Source organism: Lycorma delicatula, chromosome 12 (genome assembly GCF_047948215.1).
Source record: "Lycorma delicatula isolate Av1 chromosome 12, ASM4794821v1, whole genome shotgun sequence".
NCBI classification, from domain to species: domain Eukaryota; kingdom Metazoa; phylum Arthropoda; class Insecta; order Hemiptera; family Fulgoridae; genus Lycorma; species Lycorma delicatula.
The window spans coordinates 12,781,381-12,803,468 of record NC_134466.1 but is presented as its reverse complement, the minus strand read 5'-3'; the positions used below and the strand labels follow the sequence as shown (position 1 = coordinate 12,803,468).

The 22,088-nt window shown below is 30.3% G+C and overlaps 1 protein-coding gene across 1 annotated transcript in view; it reads right to left on the bottom strand.

The window, feature by feature from the left end:
- The window catches only part of LOC142332735 (uncharacterized), a 63,297-nt gene extending 41,714 nt beyond the window's left edge, over positions 1-21,583 (bottom strand). The window contains exons 1-7 of the mRNA XM_075379340.1: positions 21,285-21,583; positions 20,354-20,493; positions 13,439-13,561; positions 12,652-12,819; positions 9,817-9,927; positions 9,412-9,704; positions 364-624 (exon numbers count right to left, since the gene is read on the bottom strand). Coding sequence (XP_075235455.1) covers positions 364-624; positions 9,412-9,704; positions 9,817-9,927; positions 12,652-12,819; positions 13,439-13,561; positions 20,354-20,482 — 1,085 coding nt within the window. The 5' untranslated portion in view covers positions 20,483-20,493; positions 21,285-21,583. The remainder of the gene's footprint in view (positions 1-363; positions 625-9,411; positions 9,705-9,816; positions 9,928-12,651; positions 12,820-13,438; positions 13,562-20,353; positions 20,494-21,284) is intronic.
- Between the last annotated feature and the right edge of the window lie 505 nt (positions 21,584-22,088).

Below are 22,088 nucleotides of genomic sequence, written 5' to 3'. Positions count from 1 at the left end.
ATTAATATGTAATGAGGTGGACAATTTTTTTTGTACATGGTGGATTATTTTGAACTGTTTATTTTAAAATTTTTGAAGATGTAAAAATAAGAGAAAAATGGGGTTTTTGCCACCATCCAAGTAGTGGATAGTGGTGGTTTCTTGACCTCCCAAACGAACTTTTGGATATGAGGAAGGAATAAAAAATAATTAGCGCTCAACCAAATTCGATTTCATTAATGACCCTACCTTACGTAGCCGGATTATCCGACTATTACACAGAATTACAATATTGAGGCCATTACATCTTTAAGAAAGTTTACATTAATGTTCAGTACAATATAACAATACATCTATGCATACTGATTAAAAACTAATACTTACACATGTCTTTCATAAGTATTGAGCGCTTTAAATATACGTCCACAATTATTACATCTCCAGGTCCTATCAACAAGATGTGTACGGCTATGACGTTCCAATTTCTCTGGTTCAGCAAAACCCTTCTTACATATCGGACAAACATAAGGTCGTAACATTGTATTGTGCACAGCTTTATGTCTACTAAGTGCTGAGGAAAAAGAATATGATTTTGGACAAAGACGGCACTTAAATAATTTTTCACCATCGCGTGATCTTCTTGACCTATAAAATTTCATAACTTACTCAAATTTTATGTAAAATAATAAAATTATGTAAAATATAACTAATAAAAACTTTTAAATGGGAATCTAGACACCTTGATATGGAAAACTTGGGTTTAACAGATATAACTTTTACCTTAATAATCTTAATTTTTAGAAATTTTAATCTACAAAATTGGGCTTTGAAGAAATGACATAAAATTAAAAACAACTATCAACTTACTAACATCAAAATCAAAGAATTACTATTTACTGAATTCTTAATGTGGTTATTTATTTAAACTATTTTTTAGAAGTTTATTATATTTTTAATATAAAATGTATAGACCTACGATCAACTATAAGAAAAAGAATCAGTTTACACGAAACAAAAAGGCGAGAAACCTGCACCTTGATAAAAATAAGAACAAGAATTTAGACAGATGATTTAGTAAATTTTTACAAGCCTAAGAGCACAGGTTCTTAGATAAGGAGGAAAACAACAATAGGTATGATTTATAACCAAAGTTTTCTAACTAGTAATCCTGAACTTTCACAAGAAAATAATTGGGATATAAGAATGACTTCACACTAAAAAAACCACAACACTAAGTAATTGTAAAAAAAAGAAAACTATCTTCAAAGTTTATGCAGACAATGTATTTTTCGTTTAAAAATTTTCAACTTAAGTTATTGGTAAGTCAACAATGGGACAACCAGGTAAATTTCCTTAACAAAATAAAATAAAGATAATGAAATCAGTCATTTTGTGAACAATAAGGTTTAAAATATATTTAAAAAGAAAAAAAAATATTATAGTTTAATTTGAGAATGCCTACAAGGGCCCATGATGATGATGAGGTAGAGTGTATATACGAAGAGATGGATGAAGCAATTAAACACGTAAAAGGAGATGAAAATTTAATAATAGTTGGAGATTGGAATGCAAGCATTGGAAAAGGCAAGGAAGGAAATATAGTGGGTGAATACGGGCTGGGCAAAAGGAATGAAAGAGGGGACCGACTTATAGAGTTTTGCACGAAGTATAATTTAGTAATTGCCAACACCCAATTTAAAAATCATAATAGAAGAATATACACTTGGAAAAAGCCAGTCGATACTGCAAGGTATCAGATAGATTATATCATGGTTAAGCAAAGATTTAGAAATCAACTCGTTGACTGCAAAACTTACCCTGGAGCAGATATTGATAGCGACCATAATTTGGTGATAATGAAATGTAGATTGGGGTTTAAAAACCTGAAGAAAAGGTGTCAGATGAATCGGTGGAATTTAGAGAAGCTTGAGGAAGAGGAGGTAAAGAAGATTTTTGAGGAAGAGGAGGTAAAGAAGATTTTTGAGGAGGACATCGCAAGAGGTCTGAGTAAAAAAGATAAGGTAGAAAATGTAGAAGAAGAATGGGAGAATGTTAAAAAGGAAATTCTTAAATCAGCAGAAGCAAACTTAGGCGGAATAAAGAGAACTGGTAGAAAACCTTGGGTTTCAGACAATATATTGCAGCTGATGGATGAATGTAGAAAATATAAGAATGCTAGTGATGAAGAAAGTAAAAGGAACTATTGGCAATTAAGAAATGCTATAAACAGGAAGTGCAAACTGGCGAAAGAAGAGTTGATTAAAGAAAAGTGTTCAGAAGTGGAAAGAGAAATGAACATTGGTAAAATAGACGAATTGGAAAATAGCAGACCAAAGACCCCGGACATACCCGGCACAAACATATCATAAAACGTCCACATCCACGAACTTTAACCTGTTAATCTCCCACTCCACAACCCGACAGTATAAATAAAGAACACAACAGTCAGGCCAACCAGTACAAAAGCAATGATCGACGGCGAAGTTATAGACTGCATAATACACGAAGACTGTAAACACGGAGAACGCCTGTGCAATTGTATATATTGTGGCAATAAAGACGAGCAGTGTATAGGGTGGCTAAGAAAAGTATCAGAAGAAGACTACAAAAAAGACTACATAGACAACTTCTGGAAATCAGGTGAAAATAGTGCATACGACGAACTCAACCACGACACCTATAAAAGATACAAAGAAGAACTGGAGGAACTGGACGGGAGAGAACTTCAAGAAGAAGATAGAACAGATACAACAAACAATGGACAGACTAACACAACTAAACAAACCATGGGCGTGGCCAAACCAAATAACGGAGAAACAACTATACCCAACGATACAGAACAAATGGGGGGTCATCGATTTACATTTCGGAGCATACAGGAAAGTTAAGGAAAATTTGGGGTACATAAATTAAAATCTAATAATGTGTTAAACAAAGATGGTACGCCAATATATAATACGAAAGGTAAAGTCGATAGATGGGTGGAATATATTGAAGAGTTATACGGAGCAAATGAATTAGAAAATGGTGTTATAGAGGAAGAAGAGGAAGTTGAGGAGGATGAAATGGGAGAAACAATACTGAGATCTGAATTTAAGAGAGCATTAAAAGATTTAAATGGCAGAAAGGCTCCTGGAATAGACGGAATACCTGTAGAATTACTGCGCAGTGCAGGTGAGGAAGCGATTGATACATTATACAAACTGGTGTGTAATATTTATGAAGAAGGGGAATTTCCGTCAGACTTCAAAAAAAGTGTTATAGTCATGATACCAAAGTATGAACAGATAAAGATCCTACGATTTGCCGATGATATAGTAATTCTAGCCGAGAGTAAAAAGGATTTAGAAGAAACAATGAACGGCATAGATGAAGTCCTACGCAAGAACTATAGCATGAAAATAAACAAGAACAAAACAAAAGTAATGAAATGTAGTAGAAATAACAAAGATGGACCACTGAATGTGAAAATAGGAGGAGAAAAGATTATGGAGGTAGAAGAATTTTGTTATTTGGGAAGTAGAATTACAAAAGATGGACGAAGCAGGAGCGATATAAAATGCCGAATAGCACAAGCGAAACGAGCCTTCAGTAAGAAATATAATTTGTTTACATCAAAAATTAATTTAAATGTCAGGAAAAGATTTTTGAAAGTGTATGTTTGGAGTGTCGCTTTATATGGAAGTGAAACTTGGACAATCGGAGTATCTGAGAAGAAAAGATTAGAAGCCTTTGAAATGTGGTGCTATAGGAGAATGTTAAAAATCAGACGGGTGGATAAAGTGACAAATGAAGAGGTATTGCGGCAAATAGATGAAGAAAGAAGCATTTGGAAAAATATAGTTAAAAGAAGAGACAGACTTATAGGCCACACACTAAGGCATCCTGGAATAGTCGCTTTAATATTGGAAGGACAGGTAGAAGGAAAAAACTGTGTAGGCAGGCCACGTTTGGAATATGTAAAACAAATTGTTAGGGATGTAGGATGTAGAGGGTATACTGAAATGAAACGACTAGCACTAGATAGGGAATCTTCAAATCAGTCAAATGACTGAAGACAAAAAAAAAATTTGAGAATTTATTAAAATGTTTTTATTTATTTATTATTGTCAAAATGAATTGTTTAAGAACAAATAATTCCAATCTTTATTTTAAATAAATAACAGATACATATGATGAAAAAGTATTTTATAGCTTTCAACAAAAATATTTTTCTTGATGTAAAGTTCATCTGCGAAGTCCCAATACCCCTTCCTGCAATTAACATGTCATTACTTTTTTTAGTCACATAGTATTCGGTTTCTAAGAAACAATTTCTCAAATATGGTTGCTCTCAATGTCACATATTTACTGTCTTGTTTCAGTTACAAAGCCATGGTTGATGTGAGAAGAAGCAGTTACAGTATTAAGAATGTTTGTCGGTAACTGTGTTTGGATGCACAAATGATGATGTGATTATTTGTGGGAAAGCAATCCCACAAATAATGAATGCACTTCAAGAACTCTTTAATAGGTCAGAATGTCATCATAATACTTGTTCAGACCTAGTATGCAAATTGTAGTTCTTATTTGAAAATTTTAGAAAGATTGTTAATAGTTCAATTTCAAAAGAAGGAGGAGGAGCACTGTAGTACTTGTGAGGCTACAGAAAGGTAAGGCTCTAGCTCATTTTGCTTTTCTGAGTGTGCGATTTCCTAGTTAAACAATTTCCAGGCTGTTGGATTGGCTGTGGTTCATAAGCACCAATGCAATGCCTATCTCAAAGCCCCTGCCTTACTGCACCTGACAACTCACTGTGGGAAATAATCAACACCATTCTATCTTATACATAACAAAAAAAGAATTGCTTAATAGACTGGAGGAAGCATACAATCCAAAAATGCTTCGCAACAAGGAAGACATGGTAATGCAAAGTTCTCTGTGTTCATCATGGTGTATGCACAGGTTCATAAATAATAAATAATTTATATTTATATGAAGAGGGGACTATTAATTTTATATTTATACTTGTTTAGGGGTATAGGAACTTCTCGAATAAATATTATATTTAAATACTGTAAAATAATATCTATCAATAAAGTAGAACTTTAAAAAAATAGTTACCAAAGCAATACAAGCCTGTCCACGACTTTCTACAGCAAGAATGGATTTAAAAAAAAACTTCTCTCTATACTTATAAATTCAGAAGCGTATTCATGGATGCGGCACATTCATGTTATTTTTAATCTCAAATGAAGCACTTTTAACAATATATCTGTATGTTTGTGCATGTTATGATGATATTTGAGAAAATTGTATCATCTGTTGATGGTAAACAATCAACATTAATTTTATAACACAGGGAGTCACAAGTATGGCAATCCCTCAACAACTTTAAAACTGTTCCAGATAGAACACTGTAACTTTCAGGATAAGGTATCAGTCAACTACTTTACCTTTTGATCAGGGGTTTTAACTAAAATATTTTAAATGGTAACAACACTCTTTGTGCAATAGATAACTTTAAAGGTCTCTTTAAGATAAATAAAAAATGGTATAAATAAAATGTTGGTACGATGTCTGTACTCAAAATGGGGGCAGGATAAAGTTCAGATTTTGAAATTACTACATTTACTTAAGTTCAAATAATAAATTATAATAAGTGAAATAAATAAAAATTTAATCTAGCTTAATTCAAATTTTAAAAGTTAAATTTAAAAAATTTTGTATTTTTTAAGACAAATAACTTTTTTTGTTCAGTTTAATGAGAAAAATAAATAAAAATATTGTAAAGTCTTTCAAACACGCCATTGTTGGTAAAATATAATTATTATAAATATAATATTAAAAACAGCTTACCAATATTATGTTTATATATATCAGTAAGCTGTTTTTAATTATGGTTTCTTATCATTGTTGCAAAAATAAAGTTTACTTCATTGTTTAGAACATTCAAAAGTTTAGATTCAAACACTAATAAATGAAAATTCCAAACACTTCACAATGACTTAAGTTCAGCAAAATTATGATGAGTAATAAGGTGCAGATCCTAATTTATTTAACAGTTTTTAGTGATGAGACCACATTTTTTTTAAAATGACAATGTAAATCACCATAATTAGCAATACTGGACTGATGATATTAACCCACATATCTTGAGGCACATATACAGTATCCAGTCAAAGTAAATGTTTGAGCAGGTGTTATAATAGATTGATGATTGATTTCCTTCTACATTTATAGAAGGAAATTTAAACACAACGAAACATGAATGAGGCTTTGCTTCTCAACCATAACATTGCCGACATTCAACAAATCACTGGCCCCAACTTCCAGAACATTTGGTTTCAACAAGATGGTGCCCCGTCTCATTTCAGTCTTCAAGTACATGAAATTTTAAATGAATTTTTTCCTGGAAGATGGATTGATCGAAGGGATCAAATAGAATGACCAGTGAGATCACCTGACTTGTCATCATTGCATTACTTTCTATGGAGGCACATAAAAAGTACTGTTTATCATAATAAGCCCTTAATTATCAATGATTTACAAAATAGAATTCGAGAATCAGCACAAAATATCACTAGGGAATCATTGAATAATGTAATATCATCCTTTTACAACTGCCACATCAAACAACAGAAGGACATTTTGAACATTTATTAAAATGAAATGTAAGTAAATAAGCAAATATTATGTTTAATAACTGTTTTTTGTAAAATAAATTTAATTGAAAATATCTATTTAATTAAATTTTATATATATATTTATTTGCAGTAACAGTTCCTTAAATCATCAATGTAAGTTTTATCAAAATCCAACAATTATCCTGCTGCAATTTTGGTTACAGCCATCGTACCAACTTTTTATTTATATCATTTTTCTTGTCTAAAAGATACCTTTAAAATGATGAATCACAAGGTGTTACCATTTAAAATATCTGGGTTACAACCCCAGGGCCACCCACCCAAGAAGAAGTTGAAATTCTATTTCTCGTCAAAAGGTAAAGTAATTGACCAATACCTACCTTATCCTGAACGTTACAATAAACTATTTCTAAAACGGTTTTAAGGTTGTTGAGGGGTTTCTATACATTTGACTCATTCTATTATATAGCGTTGTCTTGTATTTTTTTACATTTTATTTAGAAAAGCATGATAAATTTTTAAAAGTAAGTGAGATTATATTCATTTTATATGAATTCAGTGTGACTTTCTTAAATTTTTCAAACATTAATGAAAACATCAGTAACACGACTTGCCCAAATAAAGAAGTGAAAATAACTTCTTGAAGCATTTTAGGAAACAGTACAACTTTCAATATGCCAAAAAAAAAACTCATAAATGTAACAAAGTATACCAACCAGTAAATACATTAAATGCTTATAATTTTTGCGAAGGAGTGTTGGTCCTGACTTTAGGGGAAGAACCCACATGTAACAATTTCAGCCGCCATGCCACCCACTCTTTACCTAGCCTTTATGGGCTACAAAAGGCATCACTCAGCCTTGTTCTTGCCCCAGTCAGGATGCCACTGATGCGAATGCCACATGCGACATTCCCATCAATGTACTACTATCCCTTAAAAAACAAAAAATCTGACATCAGTCTCAAATAAGACTGAGTGAATAAAATAAGAAAAAAAGGAACTGAAATCCACTATCTACCTAAAGGTAAAAGAAGTGAATTCAACACGCAATACAATAAAACAAAACAAAAACAACAATGAAACTACAGAAAACAAACCAACAAAAAAGAAGGTGGAAAAGCCCAGACTGGACATCCCAAATATCCTCAGCAATCCTTTTTTTTGCCAAATAACGCATGAAATTTTCAACTATTATCCAATCAGCCTGGTTTCGCCAACTGTCATGGAGAGATCTAACGTCAACCCGACAAAAGTGATTTTAATTTTTTCTAATCTTCCCTTTCAAAAGATATTTCACATTTATCATAACCCAATTTTTCTATTTAAACAACTCAATTGTCATATAGAATCAAGAAGTAGTAATGATTCCGACAAAAGATTTTTTTCTATTGGGACTGAAAAAAAATTTCCTCATTTTCTCAAAGTAGTAGATGACTTCAGGATTGAATAAGTCTGGTAACATTAATCAAATCTGGGAACAATTGCGAGATGTGGAAAGGAAGAATTGTCATATCACTGTGTATCTCTAAAAATATTATGATTGTATTAGTTTATTTATTTAAAATTTATTGCATCTTGAAATTTAGTGAAAATAAAAAAGAAATCTTTAAAGTTTTGAAATTTTATCCGAAAAGGTAAAGAAAACAACCAAGAATAAGATAGCTAAAAACATTTATGATGTTTAAGAACGAGATGCAGTATCAGTACATGTGGTACAAATCTGGTTTAAGCATTTTCAATCTGGAAATTTTGATGTCAATAATGCATCTTGCTCTGGTCTGACAGTGGCTAAAAATGTCGATGAAATCATGGAAAAAATTGAGCAAGACTGGCATATTAGCAGTCGTAATATCAATAATGAACTAAATATTGACCACAAAACAGTTTTAAAAATTTGAAGAAAGCTAAATACATTAGAAAACTTTTCGACTGCTACATGATTTAACAAAGAAATATTGAATTTCAATCTGGGAATAGCTGCTGAACCAGAATTACTTTTGAAATGGCTCATTACTGGTGATGAAAAATGGATCATGTACTACAACAATATTGTATGGAGAAGATCTTGGTGTTTGTTGCTAATTTTGATGTCAATGACTGACAGTAAGTGGTGATGCTGTGTGTGTGTGTGTGTGTGTATGTGTGGTGGGATTGGAAATTAATTAGAATTTTCACCATGAGCTGGTGCTGCTCTGTCAAACAATTAATTCTAATTTTACTATCAACATCTGGAAATATTAGGCCAAGTTGTTGGGATAAAGCCACAAGAAATGATCAATAGGAAAGGTATTGTCTTCCATCATGACAATGCAAGCAAGACCCCCCCCCCACCTTAAATCTTTGGTGACTAGTCAAAAATTGAGAGAGCTTGGCCGGGAAGTTTTTAAGAACCTAAAGTTTCCTGATCTACAACTGGTTTTGCTCTACAGAACTCTCTAACTCTCTTAACTATATAAAGTTAGCTTCTAGGAAGACCAGTGGAAATCACTTATCAGAGCTTTTTATCTAGAAAACAGAAGTTCTACAGCGATGGTATAATTTTACCTCACAAATGGCAAAAGGTGATAGATCAGAACAGCACATATTTGGTTTAATAAACTTCAATTGAAATATTATAAAAAGACTTATTTTACTTTTGTATTAAAATATGAAGAGACTTTTTCAACCCTTTATTTATAAAATTAAAAAAACGAGGTTACAAATAGAAATTAGTTGACAGTATGTTCCTGTTAATAGCGACAAGAAAAATTTCTAGTAAACAACATAAATATATAATTATAATAAAGCATAAAAAAAATTCTTTACTTAGCACTAGGTCCGCCATTATCACCAGTATCCATTCCGTACGCTGAAAAGTAATCACCATTTGAGCCATACTCTGGTGATGATTGTAATCGTTCTTGAGTAATATTTGTAGTCACTTTAGTCGAATGTAAAACTGATTGTTGTTTCTGCTGACCCCCGGAACCTTGTACTTTAATTTCAGTACCATGATTCCTTAAAATTGCTTCAACTTGTGACAAATGATATAACTGTTGCTCTGCCAAACTGTTTATATTTCTTAACACTTGTGAACCATTCTCACCGCTATTATCACCCTGAAAGTAATAAAATAAATGTTAAAAAAAATAATTCATAAAATCAAGCTTATTCTTATTAATTAACAACTGATCACAAAATTTGAATCAAGTAATTATTAAAAATACTTACTGAACCTTTACTGTCTTCTTCATTGATTATTACTTCAGGTGTAAATTTCATCACTTCCCAACCATCCACAGATTCAGAATCACCACCTGGTACAGCAATTGCTCTTGCATCCTGTAAAAGTAATTTAACAATAATACTGTTTTAAAAAGCAGAGATATACTTAAAAATCTTTAGTATTGTTATATGTGTTCTACAAGTTGGACTTTGTTTGCTGCTGTTCAGTTAACCATACCTCTTCTTGAATGATTTTAAATTTTCAACTTATTTTTAAAAAATCTTATGTGGACACCACATGAATTCCTTGTATACCTACTAAATTACATCACATTTTTTGTTGCACTTCATTTAAACTTATTTCATTTGAAAGTGAGATACGATCCTCCAATTCTTTAATAAAGTGGACAGTTACACAATTGCTGAAATATTAGTGTTTATTAACATCAAATATTTATACAATTATTAATTCAATAATCTTATATGAAATATTAGAATAGAGTAAAAGTTCATTTATCACTCATATTACTAGATCAGTATTATTTGTATCTTTGTGAGTTGCTGACTAACAAAAGTTTCTGATTTCTGGTGTGTCATATAAATAAAAGTTAATAATAATTTAAATATTCCGTTTGGTGAACTCTTGTATACTGGTTAAAAGTGTTAATTTTGACTTTATGGTGTAAAATATTCAGTTTTTATTATTGGATTAATTGCTGAATAATCAAAAATGAAAAAGAAACAATCATATAGGAAACAGAAAGATAAGATGAGGAAATATATCTAAAAAAAAAAATGACAAGAAGTTGAATATTAAGAGGAAGAAAATGTTAAGAACAAGGGAAGAATAAAAAAAAAATAAGAGAAGATGATAAATGTAAAGAGGAAGAAAATGCTAAAACCAAAGAATATAAAAATTAACAGAAGATGATAAATATAAAGAAAAAGAAAATGTTAAGACCAAGGAAAATATAAAAAGATTAAGAGAGGATGATGAATATAAAGAGAGAAAAATTTAAAACTAGAGAATGTGTACACAAATTAAGATGAGAAGAATTATCAAACCAAAGAGCGATTAAATGATTGGCAACAAAAACAAACGAAATGATGATCAACTATGTCTTAGGGAGAATTATTGTCCTACAATATCAGAGGAGTAATGAACTAAAAGACAAGAATTTTTGCAATTTATAAAGATTAGGCTGTATGCCTCAGTTTATATGTTGTTCTAGAAAGAGTCTATTTTTTAGTCACTCTGTAGTTAATTTTAATGTAGAGGAAATTGAACTAGAAAAAAAAAATTCTAAATTATAATTTTCAATTATTATTATCAGATGTTTCACCAAATCTATTACATATACACATATGTAATAATAACTATTAAATTACATATGTACATTTTAAAAGTACATCAAATTTTATTTCACTAATAACTTCTGAATTTTTCAATTTCTTTTTATATTATTATTGAATTATTAGTTATTGTAAAATTTTTTTACCATCAAGGGTTAATAATTAATAAATCAATATATTTAAATTAAAAAAAAAAAAGTTACAAAAATTAATTAAGAAAGTTTAAAAAAAAAAAGATGAAGTCCGATTCGAACCAATGTGCCTTATTCTAAGACCCCAATATTTCACCGATTTAAATTTTATTTATTCATTTTTGAGTTATGCGAGATACATAAGTACGTACGTACATACAGACGTCACGCCGAAACTAGTCAAAATGGATTCAGGGATGGTTAAAATAGATATTTCCATTGAAATCTGAAAACCAAAATTTTTTGCGATCACAATACTTCCTTTACTTTATACAAGTATAAAAAAAAAAGAAACTTATCATTCATTCTAAAAACACACAATGTTTCCTTTTGAAATTTAAAAAATGTATTAATTATTAGACGTTATCAATGGATATATTTTTAAAAACATTCTGTCAAATTAAAAAGTCAAAAAGGGTAAAAGAGTTTTTTGAAGACAACTTCCAGCAACAAAATCTTATAAGCTGCCAGAAAAGTGATTGAGAAATAAAACAGGATAATACGCGATTTTTATCATAACTATACAGCAAATTATTAATTTTTGAACTCATCAGTTAAGATATATAGTGTGATTTTTTAAGTCTGATTTAAACCGATGTGCCTTCCCTTGTAAGATCCAAATATTTCATTAATAAAAATTTTATTTAGCTATAACTCTGGAACCCATGAAAATAAGTACCACTTATATGATATATCATTGAAAAGCTCTCAATGAGGATTTATTACTACAATTAAGAAAAAGTCATCCAAATTTTTTTGGGCTTTTTGGACACTTTTAGTTGTCAATTGCACTCAAAAAGGGAGGTGTACAACAAGATGTTACAATAGTCCTAAATCCAAAATTTCAATATCCTACAGTTAATCGTTTTTGAGATATGTGAGGTACATACAAATGTACAATACGTACAGATGTCATGCTGAAATTGGTCACAAAATTGATTAGGGGATGGTCAAAATGGATATTTCTGTTGAAATCTGAAAACCGAAATTTTCTGCGATCACAATACTTTACTTCGTACAAGGAAGTAAAAATATATGACTGAACACCAGTATTCATCTGATGTTATTCATGAAACAATTTCTGATCAGGAAAGTAAGAACAAATAAACATGACATTATGTTATTAAACCTGTTGCACAACTCTTAAATAATGTCTGCACATCCTATTTTTTTAACAGACATATATTATTGTAAAAAAGCATGCAGTCATTACAAGAATACAGAAAATTCCACTTTCAAATAATAATTTATTTAATTTACTATTATTAAAACTAGCTGTACCAAATTCATTTCTTACCATATCATCTACATCTGAATCTTCTTCATCATCTATTTCTTCATCTTCCTCTTCTTCTTCATCTTCAATACTACTGCCATTTAAACTATTATGATTATTAATATTATTTGATGAACCGTTTAAGACTAAATTATCGCTGTTTTTAACAGAAACTGATACATCATTTTCCTGTAAAAAAAATGTTCAAAATTTAATAATATCTTACATTTAAAAGAAATTTATTTTACTTAAACCTTTCAGTATGAGATGGCATATCTGTACAAAATTACTAATTGTTACTTATTTAGGAATGACATGTAGAAGCACAGTACATAGAGAATAAATTTATTTCAACATTTTTATCAACTTTTTTTCAGAGTTTCCACAGCTACTCTTAATTTATTTTCCAGGACATTTACAAGATTTTCCAGACAGTATGTGACCTAGCAAACTTCTGATACCTCAGATAATGTAGATCAAATTATATTCCATGTCCTACACAGCAGCAAAGGCCATGCTACCAATGATTCTGCTGTTAGGTCCTAATTACAGACATACTCTGACCAGATTATGCAGATGTGTTACAAGCTACAGGTACAATCAAATTGCGAACCTGTTCTATGTAATATAATTATTATTTAGTGAACATGTCCATCTGGAAAAATCTTTAATATGGGGTGATTACACAAAATCCGTACAATAACGTACTAATTTAGTCCTTGTATAGATGGTTAACAAATACATATCAAAAGGCTAGGAACATTAAAAAGAAATTCTATACCTTAAAGAGAAATTATATAATTTGTACCTGAAAGTTTTTCCTGAGTGTTGCATCAGATTTTTCACACTGGAGTTTAAATTGGTAAGATTTATCAACTTGAGCGAGGCACTGATGACAAATTGACGCTGGAAGACCATCCCCCTCTACTACCTATAAAAAAATTAATATAATTTATGCCATTGCTACATAAGTTGGTAGATATCATTGTAAAAAAAAAATAATATAAAACAGAAAACCATATTACCTGTACTGAAGACTCTACTTGGTCTGTACTTTGGATTAACCATAAGTTAACTTAACCTTTTCAGATCACGTAGCCTTGGAACTGGTTATGTGCGGCGTCAGTTTTAAAACGCTGTTACAAAATCATTTTATATGGGATCTAAGTCTGTTATTTTCTTTTATATTCACAAAGGAATCAGTTTTATTACACAATTTGAACGACGTTTATATGATGTAAAATGTTTTATTTAGACTAGAAAGAATATGACCATTTTTTTCTCAGAAATGTGCTTGTGTGTGTGTGACTTGTGTATTATAATTGCTACGAGGATTACGGATTCATTTATTATTTACAAAAATAGCTTATCGTACTAGCAACATATCGATGTATTGAAACACATAATAAATTATGATATACAACACACAAAATAAAAAGGAATTTGTGGTCATAAATACGTCACTTTTACTTGAGGTCTATAAATATCTTTTCTGACAAATAATATCGGTAAACATGTAACACACTAGATTCGTAATAAATAACAGTATACAGTAAAAATGTTTTTTTTGTCAATCTGAATAGCCTTTTGACCTCGTGGGGATTTTTATAAAACGTAGTTTTCTGAATCTACTTTCACTTATACTAACATATGTTACTAATCTGTGATTTATGACACAGGTTTTTCATCATATTTTGCCCAATTTTCAACTGATTTGCTTCAAAGTATTATTTTTAAAATCAGCAAACTATGTTTCATAAACACAAAGCAAAAAAAAAATTCTGCTAATAAAAAACGTGGTAGAAATGAGCAAAAAAATTCTGCAATTAAATTATCGTTATTTTTGTACTGTTTCAATATTTTTGTTGTTACAGGCATAAAAAATATCCAATCATAACGGTTTTTTTGTCAGAATCTGTTAAATCTCTTAATATACAGTAATTTTTTGATTTTTTTCACAAGAGGGTAGCATAAGACTATGAAGGGAGGCAATCAGATACCAACATACTTTCACGGAGCGCTAATCAACTGCGGATCATTGTGATGGGAAAAGGTTAATAATCTTGTTTTTGTTAACAATATTCAAATTTTCAACCACATTTGTTTGTTTATTGTATCACATAATATTTAAAGAAAGATGATCAACCTTTTCTACCAATGATTTGGCTTTAGGTAACCAGTTTGGAATTCTATCACTTCCCCAACCTTCCACATCTCTCTTCTTGTTTGTGATCAATACTTTCATGCACAAAATAGCAATTAATTCTGCAGTAAAAATTCAAGGAATTCACTACAACCCTTCCTGTTGTATCATCTGATGATCATTCAGCTAATATGATGATCTTGTTTATCGCATCCTTCCTCACCATATGAAACTACTTCTAAACTAACCACTTTTTCTTCTTCTATCTCAATGATATAAGTTGATAATAATTTAGCAACTGTTTTATAAAATACTTCAGCTAATACTAATTTAGCTGTTTCTTTTCCTTCTGACGTGTTCGATAGCTGGAGGGGAGAAGCAAAGCAATCCAAGCAATTTAAGAAGCACTTATTCATTGTCTGATTTACATATATATATATATGTAACATTGGCTGGCCAGGTTACATAGTGTAAATTTGTTCTATTTATTTCATTTTTAAACATAATTTTAACTTTAATTTTTAATTATGATGTCATATTTACCATATATGTAGTTTCAAATTTAAAATTTAAAAAAATATTTGAATTTTAAATTAATTTTTATTTTAAATTATATTTTAATATATTTTATATTTTTAATCTATATTTTGATTGTATTGTGTTACGTGATTTGATAAAGAACAATTTGATTAAAAAGCAAATTAAAAAGAAAAATTACAACTGAGGATGTGGGTTGCCACGAAAGTGCTTTTGGAATAATTATGAAAAAATAGTAAATGTCATCTCATTTACTTTGTATTTTTGTACTTGGGTGGATCACGTTGGTTTTTGATTATAAAAATACAATATATATGTATATATATTATTCATATGCTTCATAGGTTACATTACTTATAAGGGTGCTGAGCATGTGTGTAACGCATAGATTCCCATACAAAGGGGTACATTAGTTTCCTTTGCACTAAATCACAATTTTCTTATGACTGGTTTAAATAAAGCAATTTTAGTCAAAATTAAAATTAAATTCACTCCCTAAAGGAAGCAAAAAATCCAAGCCCCTAAAACTAAAAGAAAAATAGATCCTACACAACTAATCAAGAATAAAAATTACCAAAAAGCAACTGAAAAGATTTATCAGAGATAAACTCGAAGACCTAGTCAACAACCTTAAATAAATCATAGAATTGGTGTCAATAAAACCCCATAAAAAGCATTAATAGTGGAACAGCAAATGCAATGAAAACATGGAAAAAAGAGCATGTCTATTACACATTTTCAAAAACATCCTCTAAAAAAAAAAATCAGAAACATCCTTCCAAAATCTAGTAAAACAATGAAATCACCCAAACCCCTAAGGAAAAAAATAAGGCAAACTGAAATCAATAGAAGAATTCAAAATGCAGTAGAGATTATCACAAAGCCTTCAAAAAATAACTCCAAAAATACCAACCTTCAACCCTACTCTAATGAAGGATGAAAACCATAATTTGGCCCATAACAATAAATACAGCTTGGAAATCCTAGCTAAATATTTCAACAAATTGCTAACTTGTGAAAACTGACAGAACTCCAAAACTTTGACAACAGCACCCCAATAACACCAGTGGAAAACATCAACCCTTCTACAATAAAAGAAGTCTACCAAGCACTGAGAGAGATGAAGAATTATAAAGCAGCAGGAGAAGATCAGAATTTTGTAGAGATCTAGAAACACACAGAAAGACCAGCAAAAATCACCCTTCAACAATTGTCAACATCTGGATCAAAGAATTATCAAAACACTGGACAACAGCCTTCATCCACCTGCTACACAAAAAATAGGATTAAACCCTAACAACTATAAGGTAATCTTACTCCTAAATGTACAAAATTCTTTCAAGAATCATCCTCAACAGGATCAGCTTACAACTTGAGAAAGAACTAGGAGAACACTATCAGAAGACTTGACTTGAGGATACCAGGGAGGTTTCAGACCCTGGAAGAGCTATCCAAGCCAGATTATGAGTTTCAAGCTAATAATGGATTACAACAGAAAGAGAAGCAGAAACATGGTGACAAGATTTGTAGATTTCAAGAAAGCATATGATTGTATTTACAGAGAATCCCTAAGTTTTAAAACACCTTGACTATACCCCAAATTAATAAAAATGATAAAACTGACCCTCCCAAATATTAAGTCGAAAGTGAGATTCAGGGATGAACTCTTTGAACCATTTAAGATCAAAACAGGACTGTGTCAAGGCAATGGACTCGCACCGCTACTATTCAACTGTGCTCTGGAAATGGCTCAAAAAATGCCGCCAAAAATAAAAATAAGCTGCCTTGGTTTCACCAACGACTAATTTACGTACAAAGAGTTAGAACCCATCGCTGATGCAATGCCTAAGAGGAAACCAGGATTCTTTGGACTCATCATGATGATGCAAGATTTGAGACTAATGAAACAGGTGGTACAGCACTATCTTGCCTTGAAAAACACCAAGACAAGATGTAGATGGATCAGAGACATAAGAGGCGATCAGAAGGAAATTGGCCTTACAACAGAAAACACCACAAACAAGATAAAGTTCAACAACAAAATCAAGGACAAAAACATCGCTTCACACTAACAGGAAAGAAATTCACAACATGAACATTTTTAACACCACAAAGTGTAAAGAGATCAGAACATATGAAAAAGTACTGGGAGGGCTGCAAGGTCCGAACAATCCCTTCAAAAAGACTTGGATAATGGACTGACCTATGCAATCATAAAATAATTGTTTTTTTAAAGGACTATAACTATTAACAAGCTAATACGCCACTTTAGAAGGGTTAATACCTATAAATGAGTTGACTAGCAAATCATCAATCGGTTAGAATAATAAGGTTGAGACCAATTATGTGGTCTAAAATAATATATTATAGAACAAAGAACAGAAGTATTGAAACAGAAGTCAAAATGAAACTTTTCTGGCTTTTTAGCAATTAAAGTAAATGTACAGAAGAGTAATTTTCAATACTTCTGTTCTTTGTTCTATAATACATTTTTTATATAATCAGCCTGAACCCATTAATTTACATGAGGTTTGATAAAAAAACAAGTAAAGTTTTTTAATTTCCCAGGCTTTATAAGTCTAATTGTCACAATTTTTTTTTGTTGGTACACTTGTCCCTACCGTACATGTACAGTGGTAGCCATACTGGATGCTTAGTTTATTGTTGGCTGTCAATAAATTTATAAGTGTTTTGGTATGGTTGACAATTTGTAACTTGTAGAAAAGAATTTGCATTAAATTTTGTTTTAAGAATAAAATAAAGTGCAGCATTGGATTGGAAATGTTGAATATTGCTCTTCTATGAATAAAACAAGCAGTTACAAGTGGTACAAATGTTTCCAAGAGGGCTGTGAAGATGTTTAAGATGATGAGCACCCTGCCCTGGATGTCCCAGCATGGGATGTTGTAAAACCAGAGAAAATGATTCTGGACAATCACCGAATCACTATGGGAGAGTTAATAAAGTTTAGTACCTGGAAATTCTACGCAGTTTGAGTAAAGCAATCTGAAGGAAACGCCTGGATTTGTGACGAAACAATTCATGGCAATTGCAGCAAATAATGCATCTGCTTGTTTGTGAATTTTTTCCCAACTTATTATGATGCCTCAGCTTCTTTATTTATCATGCATGGCCCCCTGTAACTTATTCCTGTTCCCAAATCTGAAAAGAACCATGAAAGATGATGTTTCGCCAACAATGAAGAGGTAAAACAGAATCGCTGAAGGATCTAAACACCATACTGGAAATCGTATTCCACAAATACTACAAAGATCGGAAAAAGTGTTATCACAAATGTATTATATCTGAAAAGGAGTATTTTGAAGGTGGCAATATAATTTTGATGAATAAAAAAAGATTTTTTGAGAAAATCTAAAATTTCACATATTTTTTTAAATCAAACCTTGTATTCTAGTTTCCAGGAATACTCCCACCAAGTTAAATAGGAAAACAATGAACACTTTTCTATGGGTCAATAAAAACTTAAAACTACTCATCAAATTATATAGAAACTTCTTTCAGAGGATCTTTTAGAACAGAACTAACAATAAATACAATTTCTTTTCAATGCAGTTACTTCAGAAATTAGACATGGTTGTTAATAGCATTTTTCTTAAAGATGTTCTCAGAAAAAAAAATTGTGTAATTTAAAAGCAAGTTATTGATAATTTTTAAGTGTTGAACAGTAATCATGCTGTGTAATGAACAGGATGAATACTTTTACTCATGAGTATTTTTACACTAACTGAGAGATGCATATAAACAAAAATTTAATATTCTTATAATTTTATGAACATTAAGGTTAAGATGTCTAAAATAACAGTACACTATGAAAAACGTTGATATGAAATCTGCTAAAATCTCAATTGAATGTGTGGAATGAATTAAGAAATAAATCATACTGAATGATACATATAAAAGTGTGGCAAGTAGGACACTAAAGGCTCCCATTGAAATAAGACTATATAAATACCTATCTCAAGAAACAATTTGAAAAAAAAGCAAATCTAAAATTGAAATTTAACATCAACTGATTTAATCACTACAAATAATTTGTTTCAACTGCAATGTCACCTAAAATAATGCCAAATTCTAGATACCAGTTTAAATTTATCCTTTAGTGTCATATAAGATATTTATATAACAAAAAAAGGGTTACTAGTTCAATAACTTGTTACACTCATTCTGTTCCAAACAATAATAGCAACAAGATCTTAACAATGAATTAGTAAACAAATGAAAATTGACATTTGAAGTTTGTTGAATATCAAAGAAATAATCATTGCGCTGATGCAACAAAAAAGTTTTTTATACTATAGGATAAGCGAGAAGGGCCACAACATAATTTTATGTGATTCTGCATAAAGGGCTGTTACATGAGTGCTAGACAACAGTTAACAAGCATGTAAATAACTGGTATCAGAATTTACAAATTCCATTTACTGTCATTGTAAGATTCATATAATGTTTGAATTAGCAACTCAAGTTAATACCATGATGTGAAAACAAAGTGAAAATGTGCAAAACCAGAACAATTGAAAGGTTATTCATATGCAGTACCTCAGTGATGGATTTCAGCAGATATTTGTCAACAAACAAAGAAATGTTTTTTGTTTTCATACCGAAAAATAAAAAAAAAGATATTCAAAGCCATTGCCATCAATATTGCTGAAGAAACAACTAATACAATACTGTTGGCCAATATAATAACAAAATAAACAGTCTCCCCCACAACCCCTGTTTAATAGCCATGAAACAATGAATTACTATGGATAGGAAAATTGAAACTACAAAAGACAACATGAAGAAAGATTTATACTTTGTATTAACCTGAAATAATACAAATAGAAGTGTAAAAGTGCAAGTTCTTTGCACCACTTACAATAAATTTAACAAAACTGGAAAGATATGCTAGCTACAAGCATAAAGGCAAATAAATACACACACATCTAAATTTACTAAATGAGATATCTTATTTACAGTTCCTTAAGTCTGTTAATTGTATACATTTTAATAATGGCAATATAAAATAAATAATGTTACCTTAATCTGAGCACAACTCATAATTCTTTGTGGTAAAGCAATCCCATGGCTCGAGTGACTGCTAAATATTGGGCACATGACTTCAGCCTGGGCTAAACATAGCCGACAAACTTTATTACTGTCACTCATTATTAGATGACCTGTTAAACAGTAAAAACATGTAATTTGTAACTGACAATAGTCTTTTATAAAATACACAATCAACAATTGTAGTAACATTTACCTGAATTATTAAACTAGAATAAAATACATTTATTACACTACATGAATAAAAAATGAACAAGAATAAAACATGAGTACGTTTAAAAAAAAATTTGTCACAAAACAAATATACAAGACGTTTTTGAGATGACGGTCGGCAGATATTAATTCTTATAATAAAACATACATTTAAAAAAAATAAATAAAAAATGTTTCACTTTAAATAAAAATTGGGGGGAAAGTACAATACGTACAATTAAATGAATTGCACGTTTCGTATATTACAAAACAATAAATTATTGCTACAGAAATGATAAATTAATAAAAAAGTTTTGTTAAAAAATGTACTATCATTTTGAATTAAACTATCAAAAACAGCATTAATTACTAACAATATTCTATTTCTAACTTTTAAAATCACAATATAATGATTAAATAATTAAGAAAATTACATTAATTAAATAATGCACTTGTTTAATGAATAATTTAAACGCGCCATCTTTACAAGTAAAAAAGAAATTATTATTATTCATCAGAACTTTAAAAATACAAAATACACAAACAATTAATAACAGATTTATTACTTCGCACAATGACAAAAAAAAAATTGTCTAACGAATTAAAAATAAATAAAAAAATGAACAAAGCATCGGAGCCGGCGGAGAGCGATACTTAAGCGAATATACTGGTAAATAAAATTATTTAAAAAATGTCATTTAACTTTTCTTACCGTAAATTTATTCTTATGTTTAGAATGAACGTGCGATCAGTTGAAAGCAGATAACTGAACATCGAAACACCGGCGTAACAACTCTCACCGTGCAGAGGTTTCTTGTGATTAGGTTAGACCTTGAGTAACTAAAACAATCTTCTGTAATTCAATGTCAACTTTATGCAACGAAATTAATACTTTATCATGATAAAATTGAGTATTTTTAATAATAAAAATTTATTAGTAACCATCAAAACTAGGCTTTAGTTAAATTTGTAAATACATAATTAAGATCACATAATTACTTAAAATTAAGCTTACAAAATGAACGCCATTTTATAAAATATTGGTCAGGTTGGCCATATCACAATTAAAAAATCGAAATTATAGCGCAGCGGTTTGAAAATGACAATACTTTCCAGCCTATCCACCATTTTACTACTATACTTCGTAAAAACATTTGCATACCTATACATAAAATTCCCTTCAGTAGTACCACAATTGAAAGTGTTTTAATCGGGAAAAAGTACGTATTTAAAGAAGGTCACCGCGCAATATAGATCAATTGAGAAAAACTCTTATTGTTTTAGAAAATTATAATGCTGTATTAAAAACATTTTTTAGATTTATTATGACATATTATGTATTTTCATAAAAATTATAATAAGAAAACAAATCTAATTAGAATTATGCATTTTTACTGAAGTAATTTAATTTTCTAGTAAAATATGAGTTATTGAAATATAATTAAGGTAATATATGACTAAAAAAATAGTAAAATAACCTGTTTTATACCGAAATAAATTTATCCATGGATAGATA